The 23346-nt window shown below is 40.6% G+C and overlaps 1 protein-coding gene across 1 annotated transcript in view; it reads left to right on the top strand.

Moving 5' to 3' along the window:
• Positions 1-434: 434 nt before the first annotated feature.
• Hip14 (palmitoyltransferase Hip14) overlaps positions 435-23346 on the top strand; it is a 34895-nt gene continuing 11983 nt past the window's right edge. Inside the window, exons 1-9 of the mRNA XM_076207639.1 lie at positions 435-557; positions 4270-4413; positions 6265-6386; positions 6910-6987; positions 7963-8172; positions 14189-14351; positions 16089-16214; positions 18055-18255; positions 19661-19822. Coding sequence (XP_076063754.1) covers positions 492-557; positions 4270-4413; positions 6265-6386; positions 6910-6987; positions 7963-8172; positions 14189-14351; positions 16089-16214; positions 18055-18255; positions 19661-19822 — 1272 coding nt within the window. The 5' untranslated portion in view covers positions 435-491. The remainder of the gene's footprint in view (positions 558-4269; positions 4414-6264; positions 6387-6909; positions 6988-7962; positions 8173-14188; positions 14352-16088; positions 16215-18054; positions 18256-19660; positions 19823-23346) is intronic.

Genomic DNA, 23346 nt, shown 5'->3' with positions numbered 1-23346 from the left:
ATTTTTTAATCGAAAACACATAAAACTGCACTTTACTATATGGACGAGTATATCACAAACAAACAAGTTAAAGTGTCATTAGCGCAATCTTGGAATGCACAGTAATGTTGTGTTCACACAATAACGCAGACGTAAATGAATAGATAAATACCCATTACTATATAGTTTTCCATTACGTCACTAATTTGTTTGCTTTCCCTCTGAAGAGATATTTCGCGTCTGCCTACAATGATCGTGCATGGTTCCTGAAAAAAGAGTGGAATCTCGAGGATTTTGACTTTAAATTTAGATTTCCCGGTCAAACAGCGTCCACAATCAACCGCTGTAACATAAATATACCTTTTAAGTTTGAACACAGTGATTTGCCCATACTTATAAAATTACAAAATTAAATTAATCTACATACAGTAATCGTATGAAAAGAAATAATAACTTTTTAGGAGTAATGGACTAGACATACGAAGCAGACGACGCGCCCAGCTGGGGTCGTAATGACAACAAACATGGCTGGCGAAGTGGATCCAAGCTGTAATCCCGTTGATCTCATGGCTCAGGGGGTAGGGAGTTTCCGTTTTTGGCATAATACATTCATATAACTTTATGTCTATATTGCTGAAATTTAATTTGCATACACTTAAATGCAGGAATACTTTGTGTGTTTAAAGAAATGGTGTAGGCTAAGTGATGCGATTTTGGCGAAAAGTCTATTACTGTGACGAAATAAAAGATATTATGGTATGCATGGTAGACTGTCATTGTTTATAGGTATCAGTTATGAAGTAAATAAGGTACAATCCGACTGTAGTTCTTCGTAATGTCAGTGCACTGGTGTTTGTGATAAAATAGTTTAGTTTTGATATTGTATGTTGGTACGTTGGTTGTGTACATCATTTAGATTGCAGTGGTGTATTTGTTTTGGGGAATTTTCAACAGGAACTATAAACAACTATAACACTTATTTTGTTTACATCTTCATTGGTAGGATTAATATGAATTCAGAATTAAATATATATGATTGCACTTGAAGGAAGGGCCATGGGAAGTAATATGACAGAATAATAAAATTTTGTAATGTTATCTTACTCCTCCATTGCTTTTTGCTCACAAGCTCCGCAGTTGGAATTTCATCAGTACCATTTATGTTGATGTATAGTGATGAATATTATTGTCCCCATAGTTCCATTGTTTTGAAGTTGAGACATTAATGAGCAAGTGCTCTTGGTCCTGGAGTCTCACACTGCAGTGCATAGGAAGTTTCTTTATGAGTGTGTAGACTGGTATAAATCATTGTTCATAATGAAAAAATACTCATATACTAGTTTATTAGTTAATATGGGGTTCATAGAGACTTTTACAATATTGAAATACTAAACACATTAATGGGACCCATAGATGATGGTAGGAAACTGAACATAGTTGTTCATCAAGATTGATTTAGCCATAGATGCTATCACCCCACAAGCCATTGAATACCTCATGTTACAGTGTCCTATGCTAGGTAGATATCAACATGACATCTCTTCTATGAGTTACTTGTGAGCCAATCCAGTAGCTGTTTCCAGTAATTTGGGAACTGTGAGTCCTCTGCAAGAGAAACTGGGGGCAACAGATTGATTGAAAGATTGAAATTAGAAAGAATTATCATGTCACAGAGCCCATCAACAAACTCATCTATTTTGCTCTAAATAGAAAGTAACAGAAAAATTTAACCCAAGGAGAATATGAACTTGTATGCAAGTTAAAAGTGAAAACAAAGAACATGTTAATAATAAAAAACAAGTAGTGCAAATGAGAAAACCTTATATAATAAGAAATCTATAAAGAGGTAAAGACTTCAGTTGAAAGTGAGTTTTAAGGACAAAGATAAGTTACTAAATGGTGAAATAATGAGAGTGAAAATTAAAAGTGGAATGAAAGTTCTAGAAAAAAATAATGCTAAAATTGTGAGGATGATAGAATTACAAATTACCCTCCTGATGAAGAAAAGATTAACAAAGTTAATTAATATAAGATAATTTCAAACTTGTGCATTAAGTCCCAAAATGATGGGGAAAGACATTGCATTGTATAATGCACTCCCATCATTAGAAAATCAGTCTATTAGGGTAAACATTTTATACCATATATGAAAGCTAGTTTAAGACTGCTATGTCTTTCACCATTTCAAGTGTTAGGGTTTTGGGTATAGAGTGAAAACCAAAGGTCCAATGTATTGTCATAGTAATAAATTTTCTGAAAATGCAACAAATGAAGAAAAATATATAAACTGCACAGTTAACAATATAGGTAAATGTAGCAGATATCAGTTCACTATGTACAGTTAACGTAACAATGATAAGGAAGAAAGTAGAAAATGGCTTCTAAATGAAATATAAGTTGTGGTTATTTAGTAATTTGGAAACAGAATTATTGAAATCAGGATATTAATCATAGATAACAATATAGTTATTGGGTTATTAACTGAAACTTGATTTCAAGATAACAAGTCAGGTTTGGTTTCTAAAGTTTTCTAGGCTGGTGCCCCCTTAGGTCCTAAATAAATTCTTAATGTCTCCCTCCCACCCACACATCTCTTTCTATTTCCTAGATTAAAATTACTTTAGTAAACCAATTGATTTAGCAGGTTTAGTTGTCTTGGCAATATATAAGAGTCATTCAACGTGTTTGTGACAGGTTTTGTAATTCATCAGTGGTGAAAAAAGGTTTAGATTACTCCTATTGCCACCCTGCCCATCCTCCCTTCTGCTCCTTTCACCTCACCATTCCACTCAGAAGTTTCCAACACAATGGTGATGGTACTACCCACTTTGAGAACCACTGAGATGTAAGTGATGCATCAGAAATAAATGAGATGACACCAGATACACAGGTCTTTTATCATATTCCATGACAAGGAAAGGGTGGCATAGGTATATTGTTAACCAGAACATTCACAAGAATATGTAGGGAAATCACTTTGAACAATGAAACATGTGAACATTTAGAGCTGAAAATAATATACACTTATCAAAGGATTGGAATAAGTGTTCTTTCTAGACCACAGAATACCACCCAAAGAAATTTTGATAGTGAAACTAATAATCTTTTGAGTACAAGAGATAACATAAACTAAGGATATATACTGTGTTTTGATATGTGGCTTGATGAAATTATTTGTCAGTGAATTTGAGCATCTCATTCAAATACATGATCTAGTAAATGGCAAATTAAAACCATCATTGAGATCTGAATATATTGGACTTCATACTATAAAAAAAAGTATGGTAATATGTATGGATATTAAATATGACTGTGTGATCATATTTTCACAGTATTTAGATGTGGAAAATAGATAGACCCATGTGAAAGTACTGAACAAAGTATAATACAGTAAAATCACAAATATTCAGATTGTAGCTATCCAGAATGCTTGTGTATCAGGAGCAATCAGATTTTGGTCGGAGGTGAGGATCCATGGAAAAAAAAAGGCAGACACAATTTCAACTGTCGACAACTAAATACCTGTACTGTATCATTGATTACAGTATAGTTGCATTGTAACTGGTTGGCAATTTGTAGTGTAACCATTGCATGGATTCCTAGCACATAAGGTGGTTTTATATTCTCATAGTATACACGAGAATGAAGTTAACTTTTTTCTCCACTTCCTTTGATCTCATCAAGATTAGGATGCACTGAAGTGCTGCTCCACTTAACAGTGGTATTATTGGAATAAATTGGATGAGGAAACAGTGAGTACAAGGACTATACAAGAATTTAAGAACAAACTTGATGCTGAAAGATACAAAGACGGGTCACTATGAGCATAGCTCTCTTCCCGTAAGATACAACTAGGTAAATACTTGGCTTTAGAAGTGAAAGGGTTTGTTCTACCTCCTAAGCTGTCAGAAACATTCCTAGACCTGGTTCTGGAGAGTCAGTGCGGATGCTCTGAGTAGTGGTGACACAGTGGGCGTTCCAGGCTAAGATGGGTGGGACAACAAATGTGTTTTGGTTGTGTGTAGGATGGGATATGCTTTAACTCAGCCACCCCCTTTATAGGGGGAGAAAGATCCTCATGGTTTATGTATGTGCCAACAGTCAGTGAATTTTGGCTATCTGCTAGTGTTCAAATGGTGTCTATCATATTTGGGTTGTTAGAATGATATTTGCACACTTTACTTAATGGTGTCTCTCTATACTAAATTAAAATATCCATATCATTACCTATAAAGTTTGTTTTTACTTATGATTTTCTTCACTTGTTAAACTATGCTCTGTTGTTTTCAGGAGGCATGCAACCCTGGCACTATATATGGAGTTGAACAAGAGCTGGACTTGGACACAGCAGAGACTTTACAAAGTTCTGAGGCCACGATTCAACACCCAAATGAATCTGACTTCTCCACCTTTGATATTGTCAAAGCTACTCAGGTATGTTAGTATGAAATATAAATTTTGTGATCTATGCAGCATAGTTTTTATTTAATAAATTTACAGGTATCTAGGTGATGAATGCAAAGAAGAGATTATATGAAAGGATGATTACCTGTGACACTGCATGGGGTAGAGAGTTTGAATTTAAGGAAGGCAAGAAGGAGAAATTTAGATGTGTGTGAGGTGAAATGTTTGAGAAGTATGGTGGGTGTTGCAAGGATTGATAGAGGAAGAGACGAGGAGGCGAGAAGGAGAGCAAGGTTGGAAAGAGATCTGGTACATAGAGCTGATGAAAGAACACGGAGATGGTTTGGACACATGGTAAGAATGAGTGAGAAAAGACTAGAGATAAAAGTGTGGAAGGCAGGAATGGATGGAGTGAACTTGGGGGAATACTGAGAATGAGATGGATGGCTGTGGTGAAGGGAGCCTTGAGTAAAAGAGGAATAGCTGTTGAACAGGGAAGGGAGAAGGCAAGAAATAGGTGTGAGTGGGGAATGGTTGTGAATGGATGATAAAGTGACACAACCCAAAGGGTTTTCTCCTCATCTTCTTTATTTTCACATGTGGAGATGAGGAAGGAGGGTCAGTATGTAAATGAAATTGTTGGACCCTGCTGTGGGTGTGCTGTGTCTTGCTGCATTGCTTATGACTTAGATTGTAGGTAGGGAGACTGGGACGGAGCTGCCTAGTGTAGGCCTTATGGTCTTTTGCAGTCTCCTTTATTTCTTATGTTCTTATGTTCTTATAACTTAATCCATGAGGGGCTAGGAGACCTTTAGTAGATAGATAGATAGAGGATGAATACAAACAAAGGGGTTATTGTGCACATGACACTTTACGGAACAGAGACTTGAAAGTTAAGAGACAGAATAGAGGAGACTAAATGTGTTTGATATGAAATGTTTAAAAAGTATAGTGGTGGTTACAAGGATGGATAGTGAAAAAGGAGGTGTGATTGAAGAGTAGAAGCAGAAAGAGAACCAGGAGATAGGATTAAATCAAGAATACTGGGATGGTTTGGGTATATAGAAAAAATAAAATAAAGAAGAAAGGGTATCATCAAGAGAGCGGAAACCAAAAGTTGATGGAGTGAAGTTGAGAGGAAGACCAAGAATTGAATGGATAGGGGAGAGGGGAATGTCTGTCTAGCAGGGAAGGGAGAGGGAAAGAGATAAGTGTGAGTGGATTTAAGTGTGAGGCAGGAGTGTCATTGTGTTATGAAGTACAGTGAGACTTCTCATTAACGGACGTTAATTAGCTGTGTTTGTGGTGTTTTTGCTGTGTTTTCGGTGTTTTGGAGTGGTTTTTGGGCGGCATAGGGAGGGTGGAGGGGTGTGGAGTGTATTCAGTGATGGAACGGGTGAGAATGATTTTATGCCTTTTCCTTTTTGGCTACCTCCCTTGTAAGGGGGAAAAAGCCTTGGTATATGTATGTATGATAGTGATTGCACAACACTAAACAACAGCACCAAAAACACCGCAAAAACAGATAATAAACATCTGTTAATGAGAGGTCTCACTGTAGTGTGAATTATCCAGCTTTGGCTGTCTGGACTTGTTATGGAGGTGCTCTGTCGTTGTGTATTGTTTCTGACCCAAATAATAGCAAAGAGCAGGGATAAACCTTCATCCATAATGAACCAAGGTAAATGGGACAATAAGTGGGGATTGGATGGGTGAAGGATGGGTGTATACCTTGCCGGGGCCATCCCTTTTTTAAGGGGGAAATGGCCTTTTGATATATGTATGTATGTATTTTTCAGTAGGATACCTTAGAACATTTCAAGGAGTAGCTGGATAGTGGATGATTTCTTACTTTATGATAAAATCCTTTTCATTTTACAGTATGGGGCCTTGGAGCGCTGCAAAGAATTGATTGACAGTGGATATGATGTCAACAAGAGAGACAGCGAAAATGTCACTCTCCTTCATTGGGCCTCCATCAACAACAGAAGAGACATTGTCAGGTGTTGTTTTTATCTAATGTTGACAGTTATTATTTTCTTCCCCTTGTTTTTGTTGCTTTCCTTTATAACAAAAGAATAATTCAACAGATAGAACTACATATGCTAGGCCAAAAGTCAAATGTTAGAATAAACTGACGATAAAAAGCATATAGCAAGGCCACTAAAGATATCCTTTAGTATATATGTATTATATAGTTCATATGGATGGGAATGTGGGCAGTAGGAACTGTAAAGGACACAAAGCTGCAATGGCGATAAAGTCCAAACTTCCACTGATATAAACCCATACATATGTAGCATTCTCGCCTACTGTTTACGTTGTATCAGCTGTTGGGAGCAGTGTATCTACCTTAGTTTAGTTGTTAATGTCGGTTGTTTTCACTATTATGCCATCATCTCTGTTGAATATGTTTACCAAACACAAGTTTTAGTGGGATCTATAAGTTGGAGCCCACTGGAGTTTAATCAAGAACTTGTGGATTTCATGACTAATTTTCTTCATTTTCTTTTGTCTCTTTTGTAGGTATTACATCAACAAGGGGGCTGTTGTTGATGCCATTGGAGGCGAGCTCATGTCTACACCCTTGCACTGGGCTACAAGGTCAGTCTATCTTGGATGAAAGAGAAAAAGACAAAGGTAGAGAAAAGGAGGGGGGATGGGAATGGAAAAGATAAGGTGAGAAGTAAGGAGAGAAAGAAATAATATTAAAGTTATATTTCATACCAAAGTAGTATTGGGCTAGAGTTGGGTTTATTATAGTAATTTGTATTAGAACAAATATCTTTATACAGCTGTACTGAAACTTTTTTTTTTTTTTTTTTTTTTTTCTTGTCGAACAGAATACTCTTCTTTCAAGGTGCTGAGGTGGGAGGAGTATTAAACGGGTTTTATTTTGTATGAAGTGTGCTTTCACTCGGCCAACCCCTTATAAAAGTGTTATCGCATTGTGCTATTTTTCCTCCAACTCCAATTGATCGATGGTGCTCTCCACCTCCAGAACATTTTCCACCATAAAATCACAATGACAAATTATTTTGTTTTCTCAAAAATTTACATAAATGTCATTTGATATGCTGAAATAATTTCAGTATCGTGGGCAAAGAGCTGGGGCTGGGTTTGTGTGTAAGGTCACTTCGTTACCCTTAAATTGGGTATATATGAGCTCTGAGTGCTCATCTGGGAGGGTATTAACTGTCAGTCATGAGTCCAACATATGATCCAAGACCATGGTACTTGAGGCACAGTAGAAGCTAGGTTCAATTGGAATAGGAAAAGTGAAAACATGGATTATCTTTTCTAAAAAAGTTGATATTTAACTCCGAACATAGATGACATTTATCTCTGTTCCATAGGAATGACTGTGTAGCCCCTAAAGTATCTTCTTTGTATATAGATATGCAATCAGTACCCCAGTACAATAATGTTAATATAATCACGTATTTATGATTTAGTCAGGTGAACCCAATCTCCCTAGTTGTCACTGACAAACCCAATTCGTACAGTATTTCTAAATTTATTCTTAGTGCGTCCACTAATCTTGCACAAAAAGCTAACTATGCTTCTTTCTTTCCGCAGACAAGGCCACCTGGGCATGGTTGTACTCCTCATGCGGTATGGGGGTGATCCATCCTTACGTGACGGTGAAGGCTGCTCATGCATTCACTTGGCTGCACAGTTTGGGCATACGGCTATTGTGGCGTACCTTATAGCCCGGGGTTCCAACGTGAACCTCATGGATAAAAATGGAATGACACCTTTAATGTGGAGTGCATATCGGGTTACTAGGTAAGTTGTTGTTGTTGTAGTTCCCTAGACTGTCTGTCCGAGCAGTCCTGTCTCCCCAAGGAATGCCACGGCTGAAACGAGGTTTTCCCACAAATCCTTTATGGAGTGTATGTTGTGTTGTTTGTTTGCTTGATTGTGTATGATGCAGTCCTCCATGGCATGTTGAATAGTATGTGGTGAAGTGTTACATCCTGGGCATTTGTCCACAATGCATCCAGTCTCTTCTGGTAGCTTAGCAGGGCTGGGTGGTGGCTGCATTGCAGTCTGGCCAGGTGGATTCAGTCCTTTCGTGTGTGAGAGGATTCAGAGGGATGGATATCGGGGGTCTGGCATGCAGCAATATGTTGTCTAAGGCAGTGGTTCTCAACCTTTTATTTGGCCATGACCCACTTAATCACCTTTAAAATCCTAATGTCCCTCATGTGTTGATATACAATTCTTATCATTTGAAAAATAAACTCCTATTCAGCTGGAAAGGCATAAAACCTGGGTTTAAAACTACTTCAAAAGAACAAGACATCAATGATAAAAAAAAAAAAAAAAAATTGAATAAAATAAAAATAAAAGAATTGACCCAGACTTCATCAGTTGCCCTCAATTGCCTCCCCCCCCCCTTAAAAATCATATTGCCCACCTGAAAAACTAAATTGCCCACCTGTGGGGCATACGCCTCATGTTGAGAAGCACTGGTTTAAGGAGATAATGGATCTAGATTCCTTCACAAGGAAGACATGTAATACCACTATTAGGAGTCTTGAGAATATGTAACAGATATATAGAAAACAAGGAAAAATCTACTGAAGGCATTCAGATGCTTTTATATGTGTTTTGCATGTGTGAAGGTAGGGAGTTAATCCATTGTCATGGGTCTCACTTACAGGAAACTCACAGTTCTCAAGTATCAGGCAGTGGCCACCAGATTGGTCCACAAGTCATTCAAGGAAGAGGTGTTGGGGTAAGGCTAGAGTAGGGTAGTGAAGGATGAGGGGAGGGAATGTAAAATGAATAGTTTGAGGTGAGTATGTGGTTACATCAGCATTGTGTAATGTCACCATGGTTGTTGTTGTTGTTGTTGTTGCCGTTCCCTAGACTGTCTGTCCGAGCAGTCCCGTCTCCCATCACCATGGTTGTTCAGTGTGTATATGGATGGGGCAGTAAGGGAAGTTACATATACCAGAAGGCCCTTTCCTCCTTATAAGGGGTTAACCTGGCCAAGGTATAAAGATATATACCCACCCTTCACTCATTCCACACCCAATTGTAGGCCCCTTTTATCCCAGCCCTTTTTAGATGAAGGTTCACTCTAGTCACCTGCTCACTGCCTAGGTCAGGAACAATGCAGTAAGACAACATCCACAGCAGCACTTGAGACAGCTGAAGCTGGTTTATCCCCACTGCTTCATTACATGGTGACCCCCACTCTTTCATCCACTTGAGAAATTACATACATGCATACATACATATACCAAAGTCTTTTTCCCCCTTACACGGGGGATAGCCAAAAAGAAAAAGGCATAGAAACCACTCCCACCCATTCCATTTCCTATATATTTCACTCCCCTCCACCCTCCCTCTTATCTTGGCACCTCCTGGATGGCTGGTCATCCCTGCATCCTGTCCACTGCCCTGGGTCAGAGGCAGTGTCGCAAAACACAGCACATCCACAGCTAGGCTGCTTTTACCCCCTTACAAGGGAGGTAGCCTGAGAAATTACAGAGGAGACAAATAGAAATTCCTTCATGCCACATCAGTTTCTCATTCGTTCACAGTTACTCTCCAGTCAGACACTCTTGCTCTCTTCCTTCCTTTCTTGAGAAACATCATTCCCCCTGTACCCAAGGCTCCCCCCTCACCCCATCCATCCATCCCATTCTTGGATGTATACAGATGTATGGGGAAAAAACGGAGAAAGTACGATGTTAAAAGTTTTCGGAGAAATAACATACATAGAACGGAAAGGCTGGAGGAAGGGGTAGGTTATGGAGGGAGGGAGAGAAAGTTGGATGTACCCTGAGTGTGATATTGGTACATACATACGTATACCAAGGCTATTTCCCCCTTTCAAGAGAGGTAGCCAAAAAGAAAAAGGCATAAAATCATTCCCACCCATTCCATCCCTAAATACACTCCACTCTCCTCCACCCTCCCTCTTATCTTAGCACCTCCTGGATGACGGGTCATCCCTGCACCTTGTCCACTGCCCTGGGTCAGAGGCAGTGTGGCAAGAAGGGGTGAAAGGAGTGCATAAAGCAATTGTTTTCCTACTTGTAATGTATGGGAATGAGACATGGGTGATAAGTGCAAGAAAGAAAAGCCATGTGGAAGTGGTGGAAATGAGGTCCTTGAGGGCTACGAGGAGTAACAAGATATGACAAAGTAAGGAACGAATGGGGGAAGAGCATGACAGAAAATTTTTAAAGTAATTAAATGTTTTGGAAGGAATTGAAGAGAAGAAGGAGAGGTGAGTCAAGTAGAGAAGAAAAGATAAAAGGTGCAGATGGACAGATGTTAACAGAAGAGGCAGTAAGGGGAAGATAGGCAGAATATTTTAGAGAGCTGTTGAATGTGGAGGAGGATAGGGAGGGATTGGTGGTAGCAGTGGAAGGCACTAAGAAAATGACGGTGATGGGAGAGGAAAATGGAGGAGAAATAAGAAAAGATGAGGTGCAAGTAGTTTTGAAAATGATGATAACTCGTAAGGCACCTGGGTTAGATGGATGCCATGCATTGTCTGAAGAAGGGAGGTACAGTAATAGTGGACTGGCTAGTAAGGTTGTTTAATGTGTGTCTAAGGAGGATAGAGTGTCAGAGGACTGGAGGAGTGCCTGTATAATTCTGCTTAACAAGGGAAAAGGAGACAAATGTGAGTGTAGTAGTTTTGGAGGGATCAGATTGTTGAATGTAGATAGGGAGGCATATGGGAGGGTTTTAATTGAGAGAATTAGGAGAGGAATAGAGGAAGTAATTGGTGAGGAACAGTGTGGGTTTAGGAAAGGTAGGGGTTGCATGGATCAGATTTTTGTGGTAAGGGACATATATGAGAATGTCTTAGCAAAAGGTAAGGATGTTTTTTGGGCCTTCATGGATTTGGAAAAGGTTTATGACAGGATAGACAGAAAGGCACTGTGGGAGGTATTGCAGATACATGGGAGTGAGGGAAAGCTGTTAAAAGGAATCAGAATTTTTACTAGAGTAGTAGAACCTGTGTTAGAATTGGAAATGGAGAGAATAAGTGGTTTGAGATAAAGGAGGGACTGTGTCAGGTGTGTCATACTGCCATGGCTGCTGAATGTGTACATGGATGGGGTGGTGAGGGAGGTAAAGGCAAGGGTAATGGGCATGGGACTAGAGATGGTTAAAGAAAATGGAGAAGAGTGGGAGGTGAGCCAGTTGTTGTTTGCTGACAACAGTGTGCTTTGGGCAGGGTCAGAGGAGGGATTAAGGGAGTTAGTGACAGAGTTTGGGAAGGTGTGGAATAGGAGAAAGTTGATGATAAATGTAGGTAAAAGCAAGGTCATGAGATGTACAAGGGGGAGGATGGCAGTGAGGTAATTCTTAAAGCAGAAGGAGAGAGTCTGGAGGAAGTAGATAGCTTAGGTATTTGGGGTTGCATGTGGCAGGAAGGGGAAGAGTTACAGCGGAAGTAAATTGTAGACTAAGAGGAGCAAGTAAATACCTTGAGAGATTGAAAAGTACATACATACATATACCAAAGGATTTTTTCCCCTTAGAAGGGAGGTAGCCAAAAAATAAAGGCATAAATCCTTTCCCACCCATTCCATCCCCACATACTCCACTCCCATTAACCCCCATCCCTTCCTCTTATCTTGGCTCCCCCTGGATGACGGGTCATCCCTGCATCTCACCCACTGCCCTGGGTCAGAAGCAGTGTCACAAGACACAGCACATCCACAGCAAGGCTGTTTCATTTAATCAGCGACCCCCCCTCCCCCTCTCCATCCCCTCATGCAGAAAAAGAGAAGACTGGGAGAAATCCCTTTGGGCTGTGTCAGATTATTTTTCACATGTACTCCCTCACCCCCCCATCCCTCACGCACTCCCTTTCATGCATCACAACAATATCCATACACAACCATTCTCCATTCACCCCTATCTTCTTTCTTCTCTTGTCCTTCCTCAACAGACATTCCCCTCTTTCCCAATGCCCCTTTTACCCCATCCATCTGTCTCATCCTTGGCCACCACCTCATGTTCACTCCTTCCACCTCTGCCTTCCATACCTCTTTTACTAATCTTTCTTCACTCATTGTTCTTATGTGTCCAAACCATCCCAATACTCTTTCATCAACCCTATCTCCCAATTACCTTTCCACCCCAGTTCTCCTCCTCACCTCTTCATTTCTCACTCTATCCAGCCTAGTAACCCTTATCATGAGAAATAGGCATTTAGGAATGGATGCAAAGAGGAGACTATATGAAGGGATGATTGTGCTGACAACACTGTATGGTGCAGAGACTTGGAATTTAAGAGAGGCAGAGAGCAAAAGTTTAAATATGTTTGAGATGAAATGTCTGAGAAGTATGGTAGGGATACAGAATTGGATAGAATGAGAGATGAAGAGGTGAGGAGGAGAGCTGAGGTGGAAAAGAACATGGTAGATAGGGCTGATGAAAGATTATTGAGATGGTTTGAACACATGGAAAGAAAGAGTGAAGAAAGATTAGTAAAAGAGGTGTGGAAGGCAGAGGTGGAGGGGGTGCACTTGAGGGGACAACTAAGGATGAGATGGATGGATGGGGTGAAAGGGGCATTGAGCAAGAGGGGGATGTCTGTTGAGCAAGGAAGGGAGAAGGCAGGAGATGGGGGTGAGTGGAGAATGGCTGTGCATAGATGATAATATAATGCAAGGAAGGCAGGGGATTTGGGGTAGGGAGTGGTTTTATGTGAATGATATTTAGATGCACCCTGAAGGGACTTCTCCCTGGCTTCTTTTTTTCTGCATAAGGGGATGGAGAGGGGGGTCATTGATTAAATGAAGTGGCCTTGCTGTGGACAAGCTGTGTCTTGCTACATTGCTTCTGACCCAGGGCAGTGGGCAAGATACAAGGATGATCCATCATCCAGGAGGAGCCAAGAAAAGAGGGAGGGAGGGGTGGCGAATTAGAGTGGAGTATGTGGGGATGAAATGGGTGGGAGTGGATTTATGCCTTTGTCTTTGGCTACTTCCCTTGTAAGGGGGAAAAAGCCATTGGTGTATGTATGTATGTATGTCTAGTAGCCTCACTTTGCAGGCAGTGACTAATTGGACAGAAAGATATAATATTTTCTTCCCAGCGAGACCTGTGGGGTGGTCTGAGGATTATTACCTGTTGCTGTGAGGCTGTGAGTTTTCCACAGTGTTATCTACAGTCCTTCATCAGCTGGCAACAGTCTTTGGGTCCTTCTATAGGTCTGCTACTGTAACTTCACCTCTTCGACATAATATTAACTTTAAGGATGGAAACATCGGTTATCAGTGATGAAATACAATATATGTCTGCTTTCATCAAATAATTAAAGATATAATACTACATATGTGTGCATTTGTACTTTTTGCACAGTGCTATTACTCTTGGAATAATGCAAGATAAGAGGGAGGGAAGAGGGTGGAGGGAAGTGGAGTATGTTAGGGATGGAATGGGTGGGAGTGGTTTCTATGCCTTTGTTTTTTGGCTACCTCCCTTATAAGGGGGAAAAAGCCCTTGGTATATTTATGTATGTATTTTCATTTAATTCTCATATGGCTGAGTGGGATAAGGCATCGTTACATGCAGCGAAGGTCGAGGTGAGGGCGGTTCGAATCCTGCCACCAGCGAAGTTGAGCCAAGGGCGTGGTTCATTAAATTCCATGCTACAAAGCCCTCTGTGAGGGGCACCATCCTAGCCTCCTGATAGGGGGCAGTGTGTGACGTTAAAACGTATCATCATCATCATCATTTTCATTTCATATGGCTCACATCACCTTTGCTATATTTTAGTGCTGATAGTACTTCTGACTGTTTTATTGTGCTTCAGTTTGGACCCAACACGATTGCTGTTGACCTTCGGAGCTAGTACTTCAATGGCTGACCGCCTTCATGGTAACACGGCATTACACTGGTCTGTGATTGCCAAGAACCATGTGGCTGTAAACATTCTTCTTAACCATGGAGCAAATGTGGACATTGCCAATGCACAGGTAAGGAGCTAGTGTTCAAATAGAGCCCTTTATATCGATATATATAATATATATATATTTTTTTTCAGAAGAGTTTGTTTTTTAAACCTTTTGATATACTCTAGGATTTAGTATCAGAAGAGTAAAGAAAGGGACCAGTGACTACTACCTGCATGTGGTGGCCCTGATTGGCTGGCACTCTGTCCATGGACAGGACCAAAAATTCTCTTTCTCTCTCAACATTAGATATAATTCAAACACTTTTACACATGAAAAGCTGACAGCCAGTGACTACCCCCTTCTACCACTTTGTTGCATGCCAGACCCCATGATATCCATCCCTCTGAATCCTCTCTCTCAAAAAGACCTGGCCACCTGGCCAGACTGTGGTGTGGTCACCACCCAGTCCTTCTAAGCTACCAGGCTGGATGACCATATGATAGATAACTATTCAGGATGCAACACCGCCCCCCGTACTATGCAACACATGGAAGACGTCATTGTACATAATCACAGATACCAACTACAAAATATACACTATACGGTAGAGCTGGGCATGTTCCTCGATGCATTCTACTTTAGTTTGGCTGCGGTTAGCACTCCCAAACTATTAAAGCTGAAGAGATAGGTTCATACCAAAATAAAAGTTGGGTAGGTTACATGCTATACCAAAGAAAAATTTTGTAGGCCACATCCAAAAGGTAGGCCATATACTATACTGGCACCTATATTGCTTTAGTAGTTTGGGAGTGCTAACCACAGCCAGACTAAAGGAGAATGCACTGAGGAATGCACCCAGTTCTGCTATAAGGGATTTATGGGAAAATCCTGTTCCAACTGTCATATTCCTCAGGGAGATGGGACTGCTTGGCTAGACAGTTTAGGGCAGCAATTCCCAAACTATGGGTCGCGACCCAAACATGGGTCACGAAATGTTCAAGAATGGGTCACGAGACCTTGTTAGAAAAAAAATAATTTTAATCAAAAGCTTCCCTACACTTGTGTTTTCAATAAAAGAAGACTTTCGAAATTGCTTTTTGATGCTTAGGTCGCCACATCTTCACCAGATCTGGATTTGGGTCGCGGCCAATAAAAGTTTGGGAACCACTGGTCTAGGGAATAACAACAACAACAACAACCACTTTCAGTTAGTGAACACAGAAATAGTTCCACACTACAGACCGTGCCCAAAATGATCGATTTGGTTTATTGTGAACCTCCCCCGTCAGGAAACTAGGACGATGTCCCTTACAGAGGGTTTTGTAGTGTGGAATTTAATGAACCATGCCCCAGGTCTAACTCGCTCATGTCAGGGTTGGAACCTCTGTCACCTTGACCTCGGTTGCAAATGCAACATACTCGTACTAACCCACTTGACCAGCTAGCATCTAGTACCCAAGGTGATGGTGTGAAACATATTGCAACCAAAGCCCCTCCTGGGGATAGGAGCTTTAGCTATACCACTCAGGCTATTCCAAGAATTTATGCATCAGGATGATCAGGAACTTCATAGGAAAGAATTGCCCACTAAATATTCACACTCTAAGTTCTTAACTGCTATCGCTTGAAGATACAGTTATCTCCTTATCTATCTCTATATTTCTATCACTTGAGGATGCAGATATTTCCTTATCTATCTCTATATTTCTATTTAACTGTCAGTCTGCCTATCTGTCTGTCTATACATTTGTCATGATTTCCAAGAAGACTTCCTGTTAAATGAATGAATTTTAATCGTCACTTGGTTTTTCCTACCAGGGTGAGTCAGCGTATAGTTTGGTGATGAAGAGGAAGACGGCGTGGGTGGACAAGAAGCTACTTGACAAGATTCAGGAATCACAAAAGTCAAAAAGAAGTATTTGTCATAAAATCTCAAATGATAAGGTTTGTGACTTAGGGGTATTTTCTGTTTTAGTGGAATTTGGAGAACATAGTACTATACATTTCGTGTCATACCACTTGAAGAATGGTTTAATTTCCTCAGGGAAAAAGAAATAACAAGTGTTTGAATGTATCTATTTTGCTTAATGATTTTATACAGTAAACTTCATTGTTGACCACATAGTCAGCATGATGTTTGCACCTCCTCCTCCTCCTCCTCCTCCTCCTCCTCCTCCTCCTCCTCCTCCTCCTCCTCCTCTTCTTCTTCCTTTTCCTCATCAGTGTGTATGTTGGTCTGCCTTGTGACCATCAATATTAGGAATTAGAATGAGTCCAACTTCCTTAACCTCTTTAATACGAGTCAAATTCTTGTGCGCAGCATCGGATGCCTGATGTATGATGATTCGATGATGCATCACAATACTCACCACTGATTTACTCATTCTCTTTCACCCTGAGTAATAATGAACACGGAAAACATGATCAATCCAGTTCACAGAATTCAGGGGTAAGTCAGCTACATACATATATACATAACTCAGCTACAACCACAGAATAAATATAACTAGGATGCCAACGTCAGCATCCTTGTATACCCACTCACACTTCATGATGCCTAGGTAGGCATCATCATCATATGGAAGAGGGTAACCATGATAAAAAAAAAAAATCAAATCAACCATGCTACAAGTTGGTACCCCCAAAATGCCTGTCAATTTGGTTTCAGGTGCCATAATTTTATATTTGTATTATGTATTCCTCATATTTGTAAAGATATTGAGTTGTGAATCATATGAAGGTAGGTAAATATAGAGATGAGGAAGAGAAAGGGGTGGAAACAGTAGGCATGTAGGGCTTATTGAAAGAATGAGTGAAGAAATCTAGCAAGAAATGTGTAGAAAGCATAAGTGAATGGAGGGAATTTGAGGGAACGAACAAGAATGAGCTGGATGGATGCAGCGAAAGGGATACTGGATGCAAGAGGAATGTCTGTTGAGTAAGGAAAGGAGAAGGAAAAAATAGAAATGGATACAGCCTTGAGGGATTTCCTCTTATCTACTCTCTGTTTATTGTATGGATGAAACAGAGGGGGTGTTGTCACCAACTGATAAAACATGAGGATTAAACCAGCTTTGGCTGTCAAGCCCTACCATGGAAATGCTGTGCCTTACTGCATTGCCTCGGACCTGAGCGGTGTAGCAAGGGACAGGGAAGATTCTTTATCTATGAGGAGCTACAGTGGGAGGAACAAGAAATTTGTTTTTGGATAGATGCGGAATGAGTGTAAGGTGGGTGTATACACTGATATAGCCACCCATTTGGTATATGTTTATATTCGCCATGGTGTTGGATCATGTTGGACATGTGATCGACATATATTCCCCTCCTGGAAGAGAGCTCAGAGCTCATATATGACCGATCTGTGGGTAACGCTGTGACCTTACACACACACACCCAGCTCCCTGCTGACGAGAGTTGTAGTAATGACTCACAGCGCATTGATACTGAAATCATTTCACTTTCCATGTGTCCAAACCATCCTAATACCCTTTCATCAACCCTATCTCCCAGATCCCTTTCCACCCCTGTTCTCCTCCTCACCTCCTCATTTCTCACTCTATCTAGCCTAGTAACCCCTATCATACTTCTCAGACATTTCATCTCAAACACATTCAAACTCTTTCTCTCTTCCTCTCTCATGTTCCATGTTTCTGCCCCGTACAATGCTGTATATGTATATATGTATACTTGTGTATTTAATGCATATATACCAATACAAGTGAACATTGATAATATGATTCATACTGATATAGCTTTCTTGATATATTATTAACTTTTTCAGAATATTGGTTACTGGTCAATGATGTGCACGCCATTTCTGGTTTTCTACGTTATTGGTTTAGTACTGCAAATTGGCCAGAATTACTTAGTCAAGCTTGGACTCTTTGTGTTGTTATATCTCGCTGTATACGGAATATCCAAGCTTACGTATGATGAACGCCTGATGACTTTGACACCCATGGCGCTTTACCTGGCCACCAAGGTTTGTGACGTATTTACCTAATTGCTTGTTTGTAATACACCAGATCAGAGCTATGCTCATGAGGTTTTATATGTCCATTCATAAAATTTTGCTTTGAATTCATCTATTTGGTCCACCTCAATTGTTTCTTTGTCTAAATTGTTTCACAAGTGTGAGAATGCATCTTGACTGTAAATTTGTTAACATTTATTTCATGAATACTTGTATAACATTTCTTAAAAGTTGTCAACATTTATTTCATGAATACTTATATAACATTTCTTAAAAGTTGTTAACATTTATTTCATGAATACTTATAACATTTCTTAAAAGTTGTTTGTTCACAAGACTATTTTATGTGAGTGTGCTAAGATGTGAGGGATAGTTTAAGCCATTTAGTAAATGGGTGTATGCTTTGACTTGGTCCTCCCCTTAACTGAAGAGATTGCAGCCTTTGTGAATGGAATCTACAAGAAAATGGGTTTATCTTATATTCTGTACATATATGTACAAAGACATCAGTCCCCGTTAAAAGTGGGAGATCATATCAAAGCACACTTTTGCCTTGACTTTTCATGGGGGAAAGCCCCTTCATTCTCCTCTGTTTATTTAGTTTATTTATTTATTTATTTATTATTTTTTTTTTTTTTATTTATGACAGTTTCTTATAGGTAGTAGTAAAGAAAGGGAATAAGAACATATTTTGGGGAGAAGTTTTACATATACCAGGGGCTTTTTTCCTCCTAACAAGGGATGTAGCCAGAGTCGAAGGCATAAATCCACTCCCAGCCATTGCATCCCCACATACTCCACTCCCATTCTACCCCTTCCTCCCCTAGAATAATTAAAATAATTGTTGTCTTTGGTTCGACTGCTTGCAAACCCTCCCTTACCCCTTGCACAAACACATACATAAACAAGTGCATTCACACTGAGGGTTGGAAGAGTTGAGCAACGGACCCAAATCATTAAACAAATATATACATATACCAAAGCTTTTTCCCCCTTGCAAGGGAGGTAGCCATAAAGAAAAAGGCATAAAATCATTCCCACCCATACCATCCCTAAATACACTCCACTCCCCTCCACCCTCCCTCTTATCTTAGCACCTCCTGGATGACAGGTCATCCCTGCACCCTGTCCACTGCCCTGGGTCAGAGGCAGTGTCGCAAGGAGAAGACAGGGAGAAATCCCTTCGGGCTGCGTAAAATTTTGCTCACACATATTACCTCACCCCCCTTCCCCCCACCCATTCAAATACAATCCATTTAATCATCCCTCCCATCTCAGCTCGTTAAGGATGAAGTGTCACCTTATCCCCTGCCATGCTTCTTGGGTCATGGGAAACAAAGCTTCTTTTATTTTCATAACAAGTCTGTTACTTTTATTATAAATAAAGTATTAACGTTATCTTTTTCCTTTACAGTTTTGGTGTTACGTGACTTGGGTTTTATACGTTCATGAATATGCAGGATTGCAGCTGACAGTCGTCTTTTTTGTGTCGTCATTATTACTTTGGTATAATTTTATCCGAGCCTGGAGAGGAGACCCAGGAGTAATAACTGCCGACCAGGCTCAAAAATATCAGGTAGAGATTATCATACCATCTCAGTTTTGATAAGTGTTGTGCTTTATATGTTTCACTATGTAAGTACACTTGATGAAAAATGTAACCAGAAGATATATATATATATATATATATATATATATAATATATATATATATATATATATATATATATATATATATGCAGAAGAAATCACCTGAACGCGTGATATATATATATTGGATGAATGGTTTAGACAGATGAGAGTGTGGATGGAGAAATAATAAACGAAGATGGGCTGGAACTCCTTTAATGGTTATACATTTCGATTGACTCGGTCTTCTTCAGTAAGCTTACAAAAGAAGACCGAGTCAGTCGAAACATATTAGCAATAAAGGAGTTCCAGCCCTTCTTTGCTTATTCTTCCTCCACCCACACTCTCATACATACATATATATATATATATATATGTATACATATATATATATACATATAAATATATATATATATATATATATACATATATATATATGTATATATGTATACACACACACACACACACACACACATACACACAGGAATACCTCACTATACGACCGAGTGCTATAAAGTAGCTAAAACGTATGTTGGGTGTATGTGAAAGCCCCAGGAGGCAAAAATTGAGGAGGGGGTTGACAGGGTCCATGAACACAACACCTCTATTTACATGTAAAACCCACTTCCATGTACAAATTTTTGCATTGACCAGTCAGCTGGGAACACAACTCGGTTCTATAGTGAGGTATTCCTATAATATATATATATATATATATATATATATATATATATATATATATATATATAGAGAGAGAGAGAGAGAGAGAGAGAGAGAGAGAGAGAGAGCAGGGAAGGGAAAGGGCAAGAGATAGGTATGATTTTAGAATGGTTGTGAATGGATGATAAATTTACATGTGCCAAAGGTATTTTTCCTTTTCTTCTCTTCCTTCACTTGTTGGGCCTTGCTGTGAAGGTGCTGTGTCTTACTGCACTGTCTCTGACCCAGCTAGTTGTCACGGGCCTGGGATGGTCCTTCATCCACAAGGAGCTAAGCTAAAAGGGAAAACAAATGTATGTGGAATGGGTGAAGGGTGAGTGCATGCCTTGGCTGGCTCTTTCTCTTATAAAAAGGAAGAGACCTTTTGGTATGTGTGATATATATATATATATATATATATATATATATATATATATATATATATATATATATATATATATATATGCAAAATAATCACAGGAGGGAAACTTGTAGACAGTAAGTACATACATATACCAAGGCTTCTTCCCCCTTACAAGAGAGGTAGCCAAAAAGGAAAAGGCACAAAATCACTCCCACCCATTCCATCTCTGAATACACTCCACACCCCTCCACACTCCCTCTTATCTTAGCACCTCCTGGGTCAGAAGCAGTGTCTCAAGACACAGCACATCCACAGCAAGGCCGCTTCATTAAATCGGCGACCCCCCTCTCCGTCCCCCCATGCATAAAAGGAGAAGACGGGGAGAAATCCCTTCGGGCTGCGTCAAAATTTTGCTCACACACACCACCCCACCCCCCATCCCCCCACCCATTCCACCTCATGCATCACAACATCATCCATATACAACCATTCTCCATTCACCCCTGTCTTCTGTCCTCTCCTGTCCTTCCTCAACAGACATTCCCCTCTTCCCCAAAGCCCCCTTCACCCCATCCATCCACCTCATCCTAGGACGTCCCCTCATGTTCACTCCCTCCACATCTGCCTTCCATACCTCTTTTACTAGTCTTTCTTCACTCATTCTTTCCATGTGTCCAAACCATCCTAATACTCTTTCATCAACCCTATCTCCCAACTCCCTTTCCACCCCTGTTCTCCTCCTCACCTCCTCATTTCTCACTCTATCTAGCCTAGTAACCCTCATCATACTTCTCAGACACCTCATCTCAAACATATTGAAACTCCTTCTCTCTTCTCTTATGTTCCATGTTTCTGCCCCATACAGTGCTGTTGGCACAATCACTCCTTCATACAGTCTCCTCTTAGCATCCATTCCCAAATGTCTATTCCTCATTACACTCTTTAATCCACCAAGGCATTTACTCGCTTCTCTCAATCTACATTCTACCTCCACCTTCACTCCACCTTTTCCTGCCATACTTGCACCCAAGTATCTAAAACTATCCACTTCCTCCAGTTGCTCTCCCTTAATGCTCACTTCCAGTCTACTGCCACTTTCACCCCTTGTACATCTCATCACCTTACTTTTACCCACATTTATCTTTAGCTTTCTTTTATCACATACTCTACCAAACTCTGTCACCAACTTCCTCAATCCCTCCTCCAATTCTGCCACAAGTGCAGTGTCGTCTGCAAACAACAGCTGGCTAACCTCCTACTTTTCTCCATTTTCTTTAACCATCTCCAATCCCTGACCCACTGCCCTTGCATTTACCTCTCGCACTACCCCATCCATGTATAAGTTGAACAGCCAGGGCGACATAACGCATCCTTGACGAAGTCCCACCTTTACCTCGAACCACTCACTCTCTCCATTTCTAATCCTGACACAAGCTCTACTACATACATACATATACCAAGGCTTTTTCCCCCTTCCAAGGGAGGTAGCCAAAAAGGGAAAGGCATAAAAACACTCCCACCCATTTCATCCCTAAATACACTCCACACCCCTCCCACCCTCCCTCTCATCTGAGCACCTCCTGGATGACGGGTCATCCCTGCACCCTGCCCACCGCCTTGGGTCAGAAGCAGTGTCGCAAGACACAGCACATCCACAGCAAGGCCGCTTCATTTAATCGGCGACCCCCCCTCTCCGTCCCCCCTTGCATATAAGGAGAGGATGGGGAGAAATCCCTTCGGGCTGCATCAAAATTTACTCACACATACTACCCCACCCCCCACCCCCCCGCCCATTCCTCCTCATGCAATCACAACATCATCCATATACAACCATTCTCCACTCACCTCTGTCTTCCGTCCTCTCCCTTCCTTCCTCAACAGACATTCCCCTCTTCCCCAAAGCCCCCTTCACCCCATCCATCCACCTCATCCTAGGACGTCCCCTCATGTTCACTCCCTCCACATCTGCCTTCCATACCTCTTTTACTAGTCTTTCTTCACTCATTCTTTCCATGTGTCCAAACTATCCTAATATTCTTTCATCAACCCTATCTCCCAAATCCTTTTTCACCCCTGTTCTCCTCCTCACCTCCTCATTTCTCACTCTATCCAGCCTAGTAACCCCCACCATACTTCTCAGACACCTCATCTCAAACACATTCAAACTCCTCTCTTCTTCTCTTATGTTCCACGTTTCTGCCCCATACAGTGCTGTTGGCACAATCACTCCTTCATACAGTCTCCTCTTCGCATCCATTCCCAAATGTCTATTCCTCATTACACTCTTTAATCCACCAAGGCATTTACTCGCTTCTCTCAATCTACATTCTACCTCCACCTTCACTCCACCTTTTCCTGCTACACTTGCACCCAAGTATCTAAAACTATCCACTTCCTCCAGTCGCTCTC

Source organism: Oratosquilla oratoria, chromosome 24 (genome assembly GCF_046742065.1).
Source record: "Oratosquilla oratoria isolate Oo_2021 chromosome 24, ASM4674206v1, whole genome shotgun sequence".
Classification (NCBI taxonomy): Eukaryota; Metazoa; Arthropoda; class Malacostraca; order Stomatopoda; family Squillidae; genus Oratosquilla; species Oratosquilla oratoria.
This window is presented reverse-complemented; position numbering and strand designations above follow the sequence as displayed.